The sequence below is a fragment of the Mus caroli genome, chromosome 19 (assembly GCF_900094665.2).
Source record: "Mus caroli chromosome 19, CAROLI_EIJ_v1.1, whole genome shotgun sequence".
NCBI classification, from domain to species: domain Eukaryota; kingdom Metazoa; phylum Chordata; class Mammalia; order Rodentia; family Muridae; genus Mus; species Mus caroli.
Window position 1 is genome coordinate 7,937,559 of NC_034588.1, and position 14,425 is coordinate 7,951,983.

The window sequence follows — 14,425 nt, forward strand, 5'->3', positions numbered from 1 at the left end:
CACTTTGTAGACCAAGCTGGCCTCGAACTCGGAAATCCGCCTGCCTCTGCCTCCCGAGTGCTGGGATTAAAGGCGTGCGCCACCACGCCTGGCGAAAGTTTTTTTTGTTTTGTTTTGTTTTTAATGTGTCTACTGGACCAGGCTCATAAAATTCAACGTTCATATTTCCTTCTGGCCCGTGAGATAGGACAGCACGGGTCTTGGCATACAGTAATTGCTCAATAAATGCCTGTTCCTTAAAGGGATGATGGGTGTGCAGGAAGGCTTGAGCAAGTGGGAAGCTGGGCTGTTCTGGTTCTGCACCTTGTTGAACTCGTCCTGGCTGCCCTGGTGTCTTTCTTCTCTTCCTCCACCCTCGCCTTGCACTTTCTGAATTGCCTCTGAGCAGGGCTGTGCTAGGTCCTGGGAAGACAGATGAATGCCCAGGTCCTTAGCCATTCTCACATGGCTCCCACTTCCCCTCCCCCAGCAGCCCTCTCCACTGTCCTGGGAATCATCCAGCATCGAGGTGCCACAGTGGTCACAGGAAGGGACGTCTGTGTCAGAGCTCTGGCACCAAGGCCTGAGGTGATCGGACTTGTCAGTCCTCTAGAAACTAAAGCCTAAGGACTTGGTCCCTAACTAATGTGCTATATGCCCTGCTCCCCATCCCCAGCCGTGTGACAACTCTGGTGGTTCTAACCATGTTGACTGGTTGTGGGGAGTTAGGAGTTGCTAGCAGCAGGGACTAGCCACAGGGCCCCAATTTTCAGTAGCTGCTCATGGGCCCTGGGCACGGTAGCTTCCCCTTCTCACCTTTCCCAAACTGTGGCCCTGGACAAGCGCTTGTTGCTCTCTGCTTCTCAGGGTGGCTCTGAAAAACAGGTGATATCTGACTTGTGAGAGACCAGCCCCTGTAATGTCCAGTGGGTGATGCTGTGAGAGTTGTCACAGAACAGCCTGCGCCGGCCTCAACCGGGGATGTGCTGCTCCTGATAGGGACTACCACTAGCCAGGAACAGCAGCCACCCAGGTGAGCAGCACTTTTGGCTTGGTCTTCATCACACTCTGTGGGCAGAGCAAGTGTGTCAAAGGGAACATCAGAGGACTGCCCCAGGGACTCATAGCTCTGCTCAGGGCTTGCTGAATGGACTTCTCTGTGGGGAGAGGTCCTGGCACTGTTGGGGTTGCTACAGGTGGCACTGCTAACCAGCTGTTTGTGTGTGGTTAGCCAGCTACCATCCTACCAGGCTGCCAGTGTCTACTGTACTTGGCCCCAAATACAAGAGCAGCAGGCACTGGGCTTGGTGGGTGGGGCTGCGCTCCGTGCTGCTGCTGTGACCCAGCAAGTTCTTGGCTGAGCCTCACCGGAGGCCACCACCATCCTGCATAATTTCTGCGGTGTTGAAATCTTTGGCCAGCATTTGTTCTTGTGCTGACCTGGTGCGTTGTGCCACTGAACCTGTAAGGGAGCTGCTGCCAATTGGTCCATCCCACTGATGAAGAACGTAGGCTCCAGGAGCTTCCACTGAGACGAGGACGTAGCTGACAAGAGACAGAACTGGCCTTGTGCTAGGTCTGCATTACTAAGCCAGTACTTCATATGTTTGGGTATTTTCAAGTCATATATATTTTTGAGACTAGACTTGAACTAACTATGTAGCCCATGCTGGCTTTCAACTGTTGATCTTCTGGCTTCTTCCTCTCTGGAGTACTGGGATTTCAAATGTGTGTACCACTGTGCCTGGTTCTGTCCTATGCCAGGGATGCATGTTCAACAGACAGGCACTCCACAAACTGAGTTACATTCTCAGGCCTTTTTGTTTTTTTTTTTTTTTTTTTTTTTTTTTTTTGGTTTTTTTCGAGACAGGGTTTCTCTGTATAGTCCTGGCTGTCCTGGAACTCACTTTGTAGACCAGGCTGGCCTTGAACTCAGAAATCCGCCTGCCTCTGCCTCCCGAGTGCTGGGANTAAANGNGTGCGCCACCACGCCCGGCGGTGTCAGTCTTTCAAGTGCTGGGATTAAGGGCATGGTGGGTCTCAGGACCTTTAAAGTGCTGTTCCTGTTTGCCACAGGCACAGTTGGGTTTAGGTGGAACAATACTGTTTCTCCTCAGAGCTTTGGTCCAACACAGGGCCTCTTCCCGGTTCTTACTTCTAGACCTGGAATTTGGGGAGCAGTGTGAAGTATAGACATAGTGCAGGGTAGGATTTTGGCTTCCTTCCTTTTGGGTCTTTTCATTATGAACAATTTATAAGAATTTCCTTCCTTCCTCTCACCTATGTGTGTGTGATGTGTCCATATATGTGCAGACACACATACATGTGCATGCATGCATATGTGGGTGTGGGTCCAAGGTTGATGTTAAAAGTCTTCCTTTATCACTCTCTACCTCATTCATTGTGGCTAGGCCTCTCCGTTTAACCCAGAGCTCACCACAGTGGGCCAGGCTGGCAAGCCAACTGGCTCCTCCATCCCTTGACTCTTATCTGTAGAGCACTGGAATTAGAGGTCGGCAGCCATGCTGAACCTGAGTTCTCATAGGTTCTGGGGATCTAAGTGCCTGGCTGAGGCAGTGTAGGTTACACAGTAGTCCGATGCTCAGAATCTGTTGCTCCTGCATGATGCAACAAGTGTGGAGTCATCCTCTTTCCTAGACCAGATCCATCCAGATCCCCAGGATGGAGTCTGGGTTTCTGGGCTCTGTCTCAGCCTATTGGTACTGAGGCTTGGGTGGGGTGGGCACGTACCTCATGATGCCTAGCTGAGCTGATTTAGAGGCGGGGCAATGTGAAGCCTTCAGGGGATGATGGCCAAGGCTGCTCCCTACTCAAGTAGCTCCTCATTAGCAGTGTCCATGTCGCTCATTCTTACAACAGAAAGGAGACAGATCAGGCCTGAACCAGGATGGAGACCTCTGGCAAAGGGAGCTTGTCATCAGTGCTCATTACTCTCTCCCTTCACCCAGGGGTGCCATTCCCTTCCCGTTACAGACAGAGAAACTGAGGCCCATAGACGGTGGCCTGTCTGATCTTGGCTCTTAGTTCCCAAATGCCTTCTAGGCTGAGTCGTCACCGTGGCTCCCAGGCAAGCTCTAACTAGGGTAGAGGACCCTTAATCTCTGCAGAGCCAGAACTTCTGGAAACTAGCAGCCTTTACAATAAGAACACTCAACATGAGTGCTCTAAAACACCTATCTCCTGTCAGTGTGTCTGCTTCCTCCTGGCTGCCCCCAGGCTTGGCTGTGACTTGTCATACAGATGATAGTGTTAGATCTAGTGGGGAACCCCCCACCCCATTCCGGATTCGGCGTGCACCCAAAAAATCACGAAGGACCATCTCTTGATGTAATTACATGAGGACATTTAATTACGGAGCTTCGGACCGACATGCATGCATCCCACACAGGAGATAACGGATGTCGGCCATGAGGCTTGAAAGCTAGGGGGTTTTATGGGGTAAGGGGCTTAGGGGTGTGGAATTCAGCATAGCGACACACTATTGGCTTATTAAAACATTAACAGAAAGATTACAAAGATCAGGACTTTGTTCCTGTGGGCTGGGGGCTTATCTTTGTTCACATAGCAACCAATTGATGTATGACTTTACCCGGCAACAAGGGGCAGTAGACAGAGGGGAGGTTCCGGCCAGGTGGTGTTGACTCAGATAATATAGCACTGCTGGTCCTTGCATACCTTTTCATCTTTACAGTCAAGATGTTCTTAGGAATGCCTTAACAACAACCCTGCCTTGGCATGCCTGGGGGCCTGTTCTGCTTTGTTCTCAGTCCCAGGCCGGGGCAGTGGGCTCCTAAACAACTCACAAGTTACAATATTTCATCTTCCTTCAATAGGTGGCCTTTGGGACAGTGACAGGTCAAGGACTGCTGACCCCTGCCCTGTCAGAGCAACTTTCTGCCTGGATCAGTTGGGTTTTTTTTTCTTCTGATTGCCCGTGAAGGTGATTTTTTTTTTTTTCCCATTCCAGTGAGGGCATAGATGTGACAGTTTCTTTCTGTGACCTGTGGAGAGGCCTGCAGTTGCAGAATACTTAGGGAGACCTGAGGTCACTAGAATACTAAATATAACAGGCAGGGACATAGCTGGGCCTGTGGTGTTGAGGCCTGTAAAGCCCTTTGGTGGGGGGTGGGGGGGTGGGGATGGGTGTTTAAATTAGGTTCAGACAAAAGTAGTCATGTACCAAGGTCTGGGTACCAAATTTAGTCTGTATCCCTGCAGCCTGGCCCCTCTCTCATCTTTTCCAGCCAGCTTCATGCCATCTTGCTGTGACTGCCAAGTAGTTTTTACAGATTTCTCATCTGTCTTAGGGTTTGGGGGACAAAAATGGCTGAGGCTTCATCAAGGTGTTCCCAGAGACCCTCATATCTCCTTGGGCCCCTCCTGCAGAGGGATCCAGGTGACTTTTCCTTAAATTGGGTATTGCTTTGTGTTTGCAGGAGAAGATGGAGGGGCTGAAAGACAAGACCCTGCAGGAGCTGGAGGAAATGCAGAATGACCCAGAAGCCATTGCCCGGCTAGCCTTGGAGTCTCCTGAGGTACAAGGAAGCTGGCAGATGCTGCTGCTGTTGCTGGTTCTTTTTGCTCCTCTTCTTTTTCCTCCTTCTCTGCCTCTTTTTCTTTAAATAATTGGTCACTTAGGGTCCCTTAACAAATTTATTTCTTTTACTGTGTGTGTGTGTGTGTGTGAGTGACATATATATGAATGTGCACAGGTGTGTGCATAACCCAGAGAGGTCATCAGAAGATGCTGGACCCCCTGGAACTAGAGTTACTACTGTGAGCTGCCATGTGGGTGCTAGGAATTGAACCCTGGGCCTCTATAAGAGCAATCAGTACTTTTAACTGCTAAGCCATCTCTCCAGCCTCACTCAGGTCTTTAAAATTTTTATTACATTTATTTAGTGTGTTTGTGTGTAGTGTGTATGTGTATAGTGTGTATGTGTGTGTCTGTCTATGTGTGTGTCTGTGTCTGTGTGCGCCAGGTATAACTTGCAAGAAATGATTCTTTCTTTCTACCATAAGGGCCCCAGAGATTGAACTCATGTTGTCAGCTTGTTGGCAAGGGCCTTTACCCACTGAGCCATCCCACCCACCCTGACAAATGCTTGTCAAGGATTCATGCTTAGCAGGAGCTTGAGCCAGGGTTCACCTTGTGCTGTGAATTTTACCTTGGCTTTTACTAGGGGAGCCCTGAGGTTTCAAGCCAGGGCCTGGGTCCTCTAGGAGCCCTGGGAATGATAGGGAATGCTGGGTCCACCTTGAACTAGGACAGCCAGGGACCCAAATGGCCCAGGAGTCTTCATACCATTCCAGTGTGGGCCTAGAGACAGCTCCCTCATGCACTAGGGAGAGGGGGGGCATCTTCCCCCACGGTGATATGCTCACTCATGTCTCATACTGTTCTCCACTGCAGCCAGCACCCCACCTCTCAGCTTCCAGTCACAGGGTCCTTACAGGAATAAGCAACACCCTGCTATCTTTACAGAGCTTGACTCAGCCCTCACTGTCATTATTTCCTGTGACCTTCCTGTGAGCTGGAGGTCAGGTGACTCGATGTGGCCAGTCAGCTAGAAATACCCACAGGTACCCCCAGAGCAGCTGCAGCTGGTCCTTGGCCTGGAAGCATCTGTTTGAGGGAGGGGAGGGAGCACAGGTAATACTGGGCGCCTCTGATGCTCACTCATGTGTGCCTTTTCCTGATGAGCAGATGTCACGTGTGCTCTGTGGATTCACTGTGTTAAAGAACAGGGAGTTGTCCAGTTAGCATCCCGGTCAGCCTCCCCAGACCCTTACCCCTGCTTCATGGGTGCACATGGTCCTGTATCCACCTCTGCTCTGCTTTCTGCTGCCACCTGCTCCCCAGCCCTGCTCCCCAGCCCTGCTCAGGCGTCTCTGCTGGATTGGAGATGACCCAGGGTTGGGTTGGAAAGGCCTCTTTAGGCAGGGAGTAGGAGAGGTCTTTGTGTGACTCATCTTGCAGCCCTGAGGTTGGATGGCCTGGTTTCAGCAGCATAGGAGCAAAGTCACGTACAGACTGAGTGTCCCTTGCCACAGGTTCTTGGGATGTAAGTTTTTCAGATTTCATACGTCTTGGCCCTAGAAATGTTTTACGTAGATTTACTAGTTAGATATCCACAATATAAAAACCCCACAAATTCCGAGACATTCTGAAATCCAGAATTCCCTGAGTGTCACGTAGGCTTTTTGAAATCTAGAACAAGAGTGTCACTGATAGCTGTCTCTGCATCTTAGATTTTTGTGTTGCTGAATATTTGCCATTGAACTCCAAGGGTCTCTTCTTTTTATTGTGTCCTATCTCTGTGCACACACATATCTGTGCATGAATGCCACATCACAAGTGTGGAGGTCAAAGGACAGCTTTCAGGAGTTGGTTCTCTCCTACCATTTGGAGCCAAGGGTTCAAACTCAGGTCAGTCAGGCTTAGCAGCAAGCACCTTTGCTTAACTGAGCCATCTTTTTAGCCCTAAGTATTTCTTCAGCCAGCAATGAGCAGCAGGATGGTAAGGGGTTCCCAGTCTTGTCCCTGAAGGGAGTGGAGCTCAGCAAAAGCAAGCCCAGCTCTCGGGAGTTCACTGCTTCCAAGCTGAGCAAGCCTTCAGCCCTATGGAAAAGCACAACCTCCTGGAGATGTAAGAGATACAGCTTCCTGGCCAAGGGCCGATTGAACCTTCTGTGTAGCCATGTTTGAGCAAATGAATTGAATTCTCTGAGGGGAAAAATACTCACTGTGGGACAGACAGAAAGGAAACAAAGTAGGGCAAGCTACTTACACTTTCAGAAAGCCTTTGGCTGTCTGTCTGTCTGTCTGTCTGTCTGTCTGTCTGTCTGTCTGTCAGTCATAGCAGTAAGGCAGTAATTGTGTCATGTGGGGCTGGCAGAAGAGAAAGGTGGTGGGAGTGTTCATCTCTGTAGAGAGGCAGCTGTGCAACTCCCCTGGCCTCATAGGGTGTTTGTAAGAGATGGGCTCCAGGGTAGGGAGAAGTGGAAATGTGTAGACAAGCCTCGGAGAGGATGGCACAGCACAGATGTAGCGCTTCAGACCCAGGGAAAAGCCATGGACAGGTAAGGATGCCCAAGGGTATGTGGCCAGGAAGGGCAGGCCCTACACTCATAGGTGGCCACACAAGTGTCCCTGGCGTTTTCTTTCCTTTTCTTTTTTAACACTGTATTTTTTGTTATATGTATAGGTGTGTCTAGTGTGGGTTTGTGCATGTTTGGTGCAGTGCCTTTGGAGGCCAGAAGAGTCTGTTAGATCCCCTGGCGCTGAAGTGGCAGGTGGTGTGAGCCACTTGACGTGGGTCCTGGGAACTGAACTCAGATTCTTTAGAGAGCAGTATGCGTTCTTAATTGTTGAGCCATCCCTCCAGCCTCCTTGGCTAACATTCACACTTAGCAGTTTCTCTGCTCCTGTGCCAGTGAGCTTGTCCAGGGGCTCAATGGCGTTTCTGGCTGGACAGCAGGCAGTCCAGGTAAAGGGGTTCTAACCCTGAGCTGGGACTCCCTTGTCTGTGTAGGAGGTAACTGGCAGCACTCCTCTTTCCAGTAGGCTGCAGCCTGCTGTAACTACAGGGCTCGAGGCCCTGAGCAGGGGTCAGAGCAGGGTGGCTCTTCTGGAAACCCCTTATCCAGGATGCCCCCTGGCTTCTGGGGCTGCTCTAGTGGAAGCCCATCTGGCCTGGTGTGCCACGTGCTGGCCAAGGTGGAAGGAGAAGCTCTGTTGTTGATCCCTTCCATCCCCATGGAAGCTGGTCCTGACCTGTTCCCTAACTTCTGTGGCCAGTGCTGAGCCCCCTCTGCTGGTGCCATGTGGTACTGCGATACGATGGTGGCCTTGTCACCAGCTCTTTCAGTGAAGCAGATGGTAGGCCCACTGGGCAAGGTTCCAAGGCTGCTTCTGCCTGACTGGCAGTTAACTAGGGGCCTGCATGAGGGGCCTGCATGAGGGCTCGATTTTGCTGGCTAGGGAAGCATTTTCAGCAGGCAGCATTGAGGGACTATCTATAGCTCTGTGGGCTGTGTTTGACCTGGGAGGCGGGGATATCTGTCCTGCTCAGTGGCTTGGAATTTCTAGCTTCTGGTCTGGCCTGGGTCACCTTCATTCTCCCTAGCAGCCTCTCATGTGTATGCATGCATGGTGTGTGTGTCCATGTGTCTTTTTCACTTGGGGCTAATGGTGGGGACTCTGGGTTTCATACCTCCCACTGGAGAGACCTCCTTCAGCTGTGGCCTGCACAGCACAGAACCACTTGCAGGTCCTTGTCTCTTGGGAAACCATGGTTAGGTGGTTAGCCTTCCTGCCTGTTTCCCATGTGTCATTCTCACAGGCTCTCCTGATCAGGATGAGGTGAGGTACCTGGGTCACAATGCCTGCATAGCCTTTAAACCCAGGCTTCTGTGACTGGTTGAGGGCTGATCACCAAGCTGAGCAGTGAGTCCAGGAGCGCCCCCTGCTGGAGGCTGACCAGTTACAGTTAAGCTCATTGTCAGTTGTCCTGCTTTCCTTAGGTTCAGGACCTGCAGTTAGAACGAGAGATGGCACTGGCCACGAACCGGAGCCTGGCAGAGCAGAACCTGGAGTTCCAAGGTCCCCTGGAAATCAGCCGCTCTAACCTCTCAGACAAATACCAGGAGCTGCGGAAGCTTGTGGAGCGGTGCCAGGAGCAGAAAGCCAAGCTGGGTAGGGACAGCCGACCACAGACAAGCACTCTGGCCATCTCCCCTGCTGATTGATACTTCTGTTCGAAGGAGGACGAGGGAGGCAGCTGGAATACTAAGGATGCTTAGATACCCAGAATCGGAGAAGGCCAGCAGCCATTGTAGCCACTGTGCTTTGCATGCTTTAACATGATAATAAGCAAATAAGCAAAGGTGTAGGTACTGTGGTTAGTCTAAATGTTTGAGTATATTTATTGTATACCCTGGTGATAATTTTCATAGTATTAAAAATATCCTGAACTTACTATTTTTATAGATGAGGAAAACAAGGCTGGAGCCGGCTGAGGGCTTGCCTGAGGTCATCCCACCAGAGTGAGGTGGAGTTGGGATTTGCAAGCATAGCCTTTAAGAGCTGAGCATCTCTCTAGCCCTGGAATGGGATTTGAATCTAGGCAGGCAGTATCTTTCACTGCCTCTGCCAACTTAGCCCTGAGCCTTGCAGAGCTGGCCTAGGCCCTGTGAGGTAGGAAGGCTTCCTGGATGGCTATGCCCTCTGCAGCTGCTTGGCCAAGACCTGAGCTTGTCCCTAAGCTCCTCTTCACCAAGATGGTGAACGCCTACATGAACCAAAAGGACCCCACAGAACCAGCAGCAGGGACTCTATAGTGGCTAGGCCCAAGTACACAAAGGGCATGTCACATGTCTTCCCTGAAATCAGGGTCCTCAGCTTTAATTAAAGCAGTACTTTTGAAATGTCGACCTCTCTGCCCTTCCTTCCAGAGAAATTTTCCTCAGCACTGCAGCCTGGGACCTTGTTGGACCTTCTGCAGATCGAAGGCATGAAGATCGAGGAGGAGTCTGAGGTGAGGTGGGGAGTGGCATCCTAATCCCTTGAACAGGGTGGTGGGCCTCGGAGTCAGGTCTCAGGTGAGACCAAGAACCATAGAGCAGAAGGGTTTGGAGCGCGGCTTGAGTAGATGGCACTGGAGTGCTAGTAGACACACTGATTGCAGTACAGAATAGGAACACATTCTAAGACCCCGGTAAACACTTGAAAGCACAGCTAGCACTCTCTTCTGTGTCGACAGTACTGTTTTCCTGTACATATGCTTATGATAATATATAGTGTATAAAGCAGGCTCAGTGAGAGCTTAAGAACAGCAACCACAGGCTGGGGAGGTAGTCCAGGTGACAGGGTGCTTGCTACACAAGCATGCTGACCTGGCTTTGACCCCCACACCCATGTAAAAATCCAGGCAAGGCAGTGCATGCTCGCCTTTCCAATGCTGGGTGGGCAGGAGGGACAGGCAGACCCCTGGGGTTTCTGCAGGCAGTCTAGATGAATTGGTGAGCCTGGAATAGACTCTGTCTCAGGAAAGAAGGTGAACAGTACCTGAGCAATGATACCTGACGGTGGCCTCTCCACTCCACATGTACACGTGTGCGTGTTCACCCTTACTCATGTGTGTTCATACATGCAAACATACACATACGTGAACAGGAAGTAATAATAGGCCAGTTATAACAGTATCTTATAAGGAAAGTTACTTAAAACTTACAGATTATTTCTGAAATTTCCATGCAGTGTTTTTGGACCATCAGAGGATCTCTAGTATCTGAAATCATGGTTAAAGGGGCTTTACTACATCAGAACCCCAGTTGAATCAGGAATGAGTGACCGACAGGAGGCCCCAGGGAGCTCACACATCTGGTTAGGTGGTGGTACAGAGCTAGGCCCTCTCCTGGGCTCTCTCTGCTGTCTCCTCCCTCTGGATGTGCCTTTTATATCAGTGGGCAGAGACATCTTTGTGTTTTGGATGCAGCACAGGGGCCGGCATACTAGTCACTAGCATAGGTCCAGCTGTTGAACAGACTTGTGTGACCACCAAGGACCTAGCACAGTGCTGGGTAGGGGACAGTGTGACCTTGGAAGACATGGTCCTGCCGTTAAGGAGCTGGCATTTTGGTGAGGGAGTCATTCTGAATGGGGGCCAGGGAAGGCTGTGGAAGGCCTCTGTTGTCAACAGTTCTTGTGTCCTGTAGGCCATGGCTGAGAAATTCCTGGAAGGTGAGGTGCCGTTGGAAACGTTCTTAGAGTCCTTTTCCTCCATGAGGACACTGCTGCACCTGCGTCGAGTCCGCGTAGAGAAGCTCCAGGACGTGGTGAGGCGGCCTCGAGCTTTGCCGGAGCTGGCTGGAGATGTCCCTCCAAAGCGCCCGCCACCCCCACGCCCAGTACCCCAGGCAACACCACCTGAGACTGAAGAACAGCCTCCACAGCCCTCTGTAGTGACTCCCTACCCTTTGCCCTACAGCCCATCCCCAGGCTTGCCTGTGGGCCCGACAGCCCAGGGAGCCCTGCAGCCAGCCCCCTTCCCTGTGGTGGCCCAGCCTTCCTCCTATGGTGGGCCTCTGGGTCCTTACCCATCACCTCATCCAGGACCCAGGGCCATGGTAGGTTACTCTTGGTCTCCACAGAGGAGTGGCCCGCCCCAGCCTGGCTATCCTACGGCTCCAACTAGTACCTCTGGTCCAGGATACCCCTTAGTGGGAGGCCGAACTCCTGGTCCTGGTTATCCTCAACAGTCCCCCTACCTCCCGTCAGGAAACAGACCTCCCTACCCAACACAACCTCAGCTCCCGGGCTTCCCAGGACAGCCCCAGCCTCCTGTGCCCCCTCAACCTCCATACCCTCCTGGGACAACCCCTTCCTATGGCTTCCACCCTCCAGGGCCTGCCTGGCCTAGGTATTAGTCCTGGTCTGTGTCCACCTTCTTCCTTCTACCTGCACCACAGCCTTTGGCCTCCATTTGCTGAGATTTGAGGTTAACACTGGATGTTGTGGTGATGCGCCCTGAAACGCTGGGACACACAGAAGCCTCGAGCCTCGAGCTGGAAGCACATAGGCCTCCTGAAAGGCCCTGAACAGTGCAGCATGAGTCCTTCTGGGAGCTCCTTCTGCTAGAGACTGCTCAGCACATCCTGAGTGGCCTGCTGGGAGCCCAGGGCTCTCTGGTGTCTGCATGAACGGGTGTGTTCATGTCTTTGCATAGCTACCTGCGCTTGATCCCTGACAGCTGAACCAATGTAGAATAATCTTGATGCAGGGTGACCCTGGGTCTTGGACCCTGCTCATCCAGGCTGTCCCTTGGAGCTTGGTATGTTTGATGTGGAATCACATGCCAAGTGATGACAGAGTTCTGTCTGTCCACTAAAGAATGGTCTACCTTATTTACCATGGTTGGGTCGTAGGAAGGAACAGTTAAATGGAAAGTTAAACAGGAAAGAAAAATGGACTTTGATTCCTGAAAGCCATATTTTAGCTGCCGTGCCAATGTTAGTTAGGCAAGCATGTCCTACGTGCTGGCAGAGACCATAGCAGCAGTGGTATGGTGAGAGAGCTGGGGATGCCAAGGGAAACCCAGGCTTCAAATTGTATGGTTGGATGTCCTAGAGGTCACCCTGGAGCCCCTGGCTGGAGTGGAGGACCAGGGTTACCTCCCAGCCACTTTTCACTCCTGGGGCCCTCCACTTCTGGCTGGTTCTTTCTGAGGTTCACCCACCCCTCCACTCCTTTAGTGCCTTGAATCTTATTTGCTAGCAGCCCCCTTTATCTTGTTTATCTCCTTCCTTTTCCCAGTGTCCCTGCAGAACAGACACACCAGACAGAACACCCCCATGGTGCTTCCCAGACATCATCACTACATTGGGGTTGGTTTCTCTACACTCTCATTCTCAGAATGTAAAGGGTAGGGACTGTGAGTGCAGCCCCGGCACTGGGTGGGCTGAGCCTGCTTAGTAATGAAAGTGACTACACTAGTCTACAGGGGTTGCAGCAGGTGATGCATCTGTGTGGCTGGTCCAGATGTGAACCAGGTCTCAGGGCGGACCCTGGAGCTGCTACGGGTTAGGAAATTGTATGTGCCTTGAAACATCCCCTGCCTGGGTACCCAGCCTCTGGTGGGCCAAGGTGCTGGGGGTCAAGGAGGAACCCCATCTTCTGGTGCCACTCTGCCCACAGGCCACGGGTGCATTACCACCTCTGCTTGCTTCTCCTAAGTTATTTATAACGTGGAATCACTAATGGTGTCTGTGAGACTGCTGCTGAACTGGATGATGGCTGCCCATTTGTTTGTGCAATTGCCATAATAAATGTTGATGAGTTCCATGGTCTGTGGTGTCCCTGATGAGTTTGAGAGCAGGTATGCCTACCTGTGGAGTGGTGACTTCTGCAGCCTTAGTCTGTAGAGCACCTTCCATCGATGGCCACCTCTTGATTCCCCCCCACCCTCCCACTCCACATCTTCCTAGGGTTTGGCTCTTTCTACTTTCTTTTCTGTGGTTTTCCTTGGCTGTTTCTTGGAGCCTACAATGCTTGCTTTGTTCTAGGCTACATGCTTAGCTACTCAGTTCCACCAGGGGGCACCAGTGCCTCAGTCCAGGTTGGGAGGTAAGTGTTCCTGTTACCTGGTGAGTATGGTTGTAGTCTATCCATTTTTCTAAACCAGGAGAGAGAGACAGCCAGAGAGAGATAGAGACAGACAGAGAATATGAATGAGAATGTGTGTGGATGGGTGTGTGTCTGTCTGTTTGTCTCTGGGACCAAGTGGCACTGTTGCAGAATGGTTGTTCAGAAGCCTAGGAGGATTTGGGAGACCAGGTTCCTGGCAGGTTCCTTTAGTCAGCTCTCTGCCTAGTAAGGTGATAGAGATAGGTTGCCTGTGATAGATGCTCAGAGGTGCCAAGGATCACCAGGATTATGACATGTGTTTCCTAGTGTCCTCTCCACAGCCACCCTAGCCTTCCTTGCCCCAGGTTTAAACAGGAGGCAGGCCTGTTTAAATGGAGCAGTGACCAGGTTACACATGGAAATAGGACTTGGGTTTTGATCCACTGAGTCCCAGGGCTGTAGGGTTCCTGCACCATGCACTGTCGTGCGTAGAAGTCCCACTTGAGGACACAGCCAAGAGTCACCAACTTCAGTTTGATGTTCATTGCCCTTCAATCCCAGCTATACTTGAGTTGCCTGGCAGGAGTCCAGGGCTGGGTACACGAGATATCAGTCAGAACAAATTGCAGATCTTACCGCAGGAGTTAAGTCACCTGCCTTGGGTTATACCAGAGTGGTGGCGGGGGCATAGGGCCAACTTTTCTAAGAAAGGACTTGGAGAGCCACGTGATCTGCATGAGGCTCCCTCTGCCTTTCTTCCTCCTTCCGGCTGCATTGCTAACATGGCAGCGTACGATGTCATAGGTCCTTTCTAGCTCCTCTGAAATAGTTACCAGATCACGTAGACCTCTTGCTGGACTCCAACAGTGACAGGCCCTGGGTACAGAATGGGGCTGGAAGAGTCCTCCAGCTCTGAGGCAGGGATTGCTGCCTAATGATCTAAGGAAGCTTCCTGTTAGGCTTTCAGTTTCTTTGACCTCTGTGAGGAGGAGGCACTAGAATTATCTGTGTACAGGTGCCGTCAGAGGTTGCCCAGTGACAGGAAAAGTGGGCAGGAAGGTAGGGACACAACAGGGCAGCCTTGGTGGCTGAGATGTGTGCCATGAACTTCCCAGCAGAAGAGCAGTGCTGGCTCCTTGAGGGCCTGCTCCTGCATCAGAGCCTAGAACTTGACAAGCTGTAAGGAATGAGATTGTTCCTCCTGGGCTGTGTGACCTGGCAGGTCTTGTTGGAACACATCTCCCAGGCCCGCATAGCTTGAGAGTTTTATGTGTATTCCTATATGGAGGTCTTCCTCAG

The 14,425-nt window shown here is 51.5% G+C and overlaps 1 protein-coding gene across 3 annotated transcripts in view; it reads left to right on the forward strand.

Annotated features, from left to right (window-relative positions):
• Vps37c (VPS37C subunit of ESCRT-I) overlaps nt 1-12,849 on the forward strand; it is a 27,255-nt gene extending 14,406 nt beyond the window's left edge. For 2 of the 3 annotated variants that reach the window (XM_021151679.2, XM_021151677.2), the window contains exons 2-5: nt 4,437-4,535; nt 8,527-8,698; nt 9,457-9,539; nt 10,720-12,849. In XM_021151679.2, coding sequence (XP_021007338.1) covers nt 4,443-4,535; nt 8,527-8,698; nt 9,457-9,539; nt 10,720-11,430 — 1,059 coding nt within the window. In that variant the 5' untranslated portion in view covers nt 4,437-4,442 and the 3' untranslated portion in view covers nt 11,431-12,849. Of the gene's footprint in view, nt 1-3,833; nt 3,941-4,436; nt 4,536-8,526; nt 8,699-9,456; nt 9,540-10,719 lie in introns of all 3 variants that reach the window. The other variant, XM_029472677.1, reaches the window with a different exon arrangement.
• Nucleotides 12,850-14,425: the final 1,576 nt, after the last annotated feature.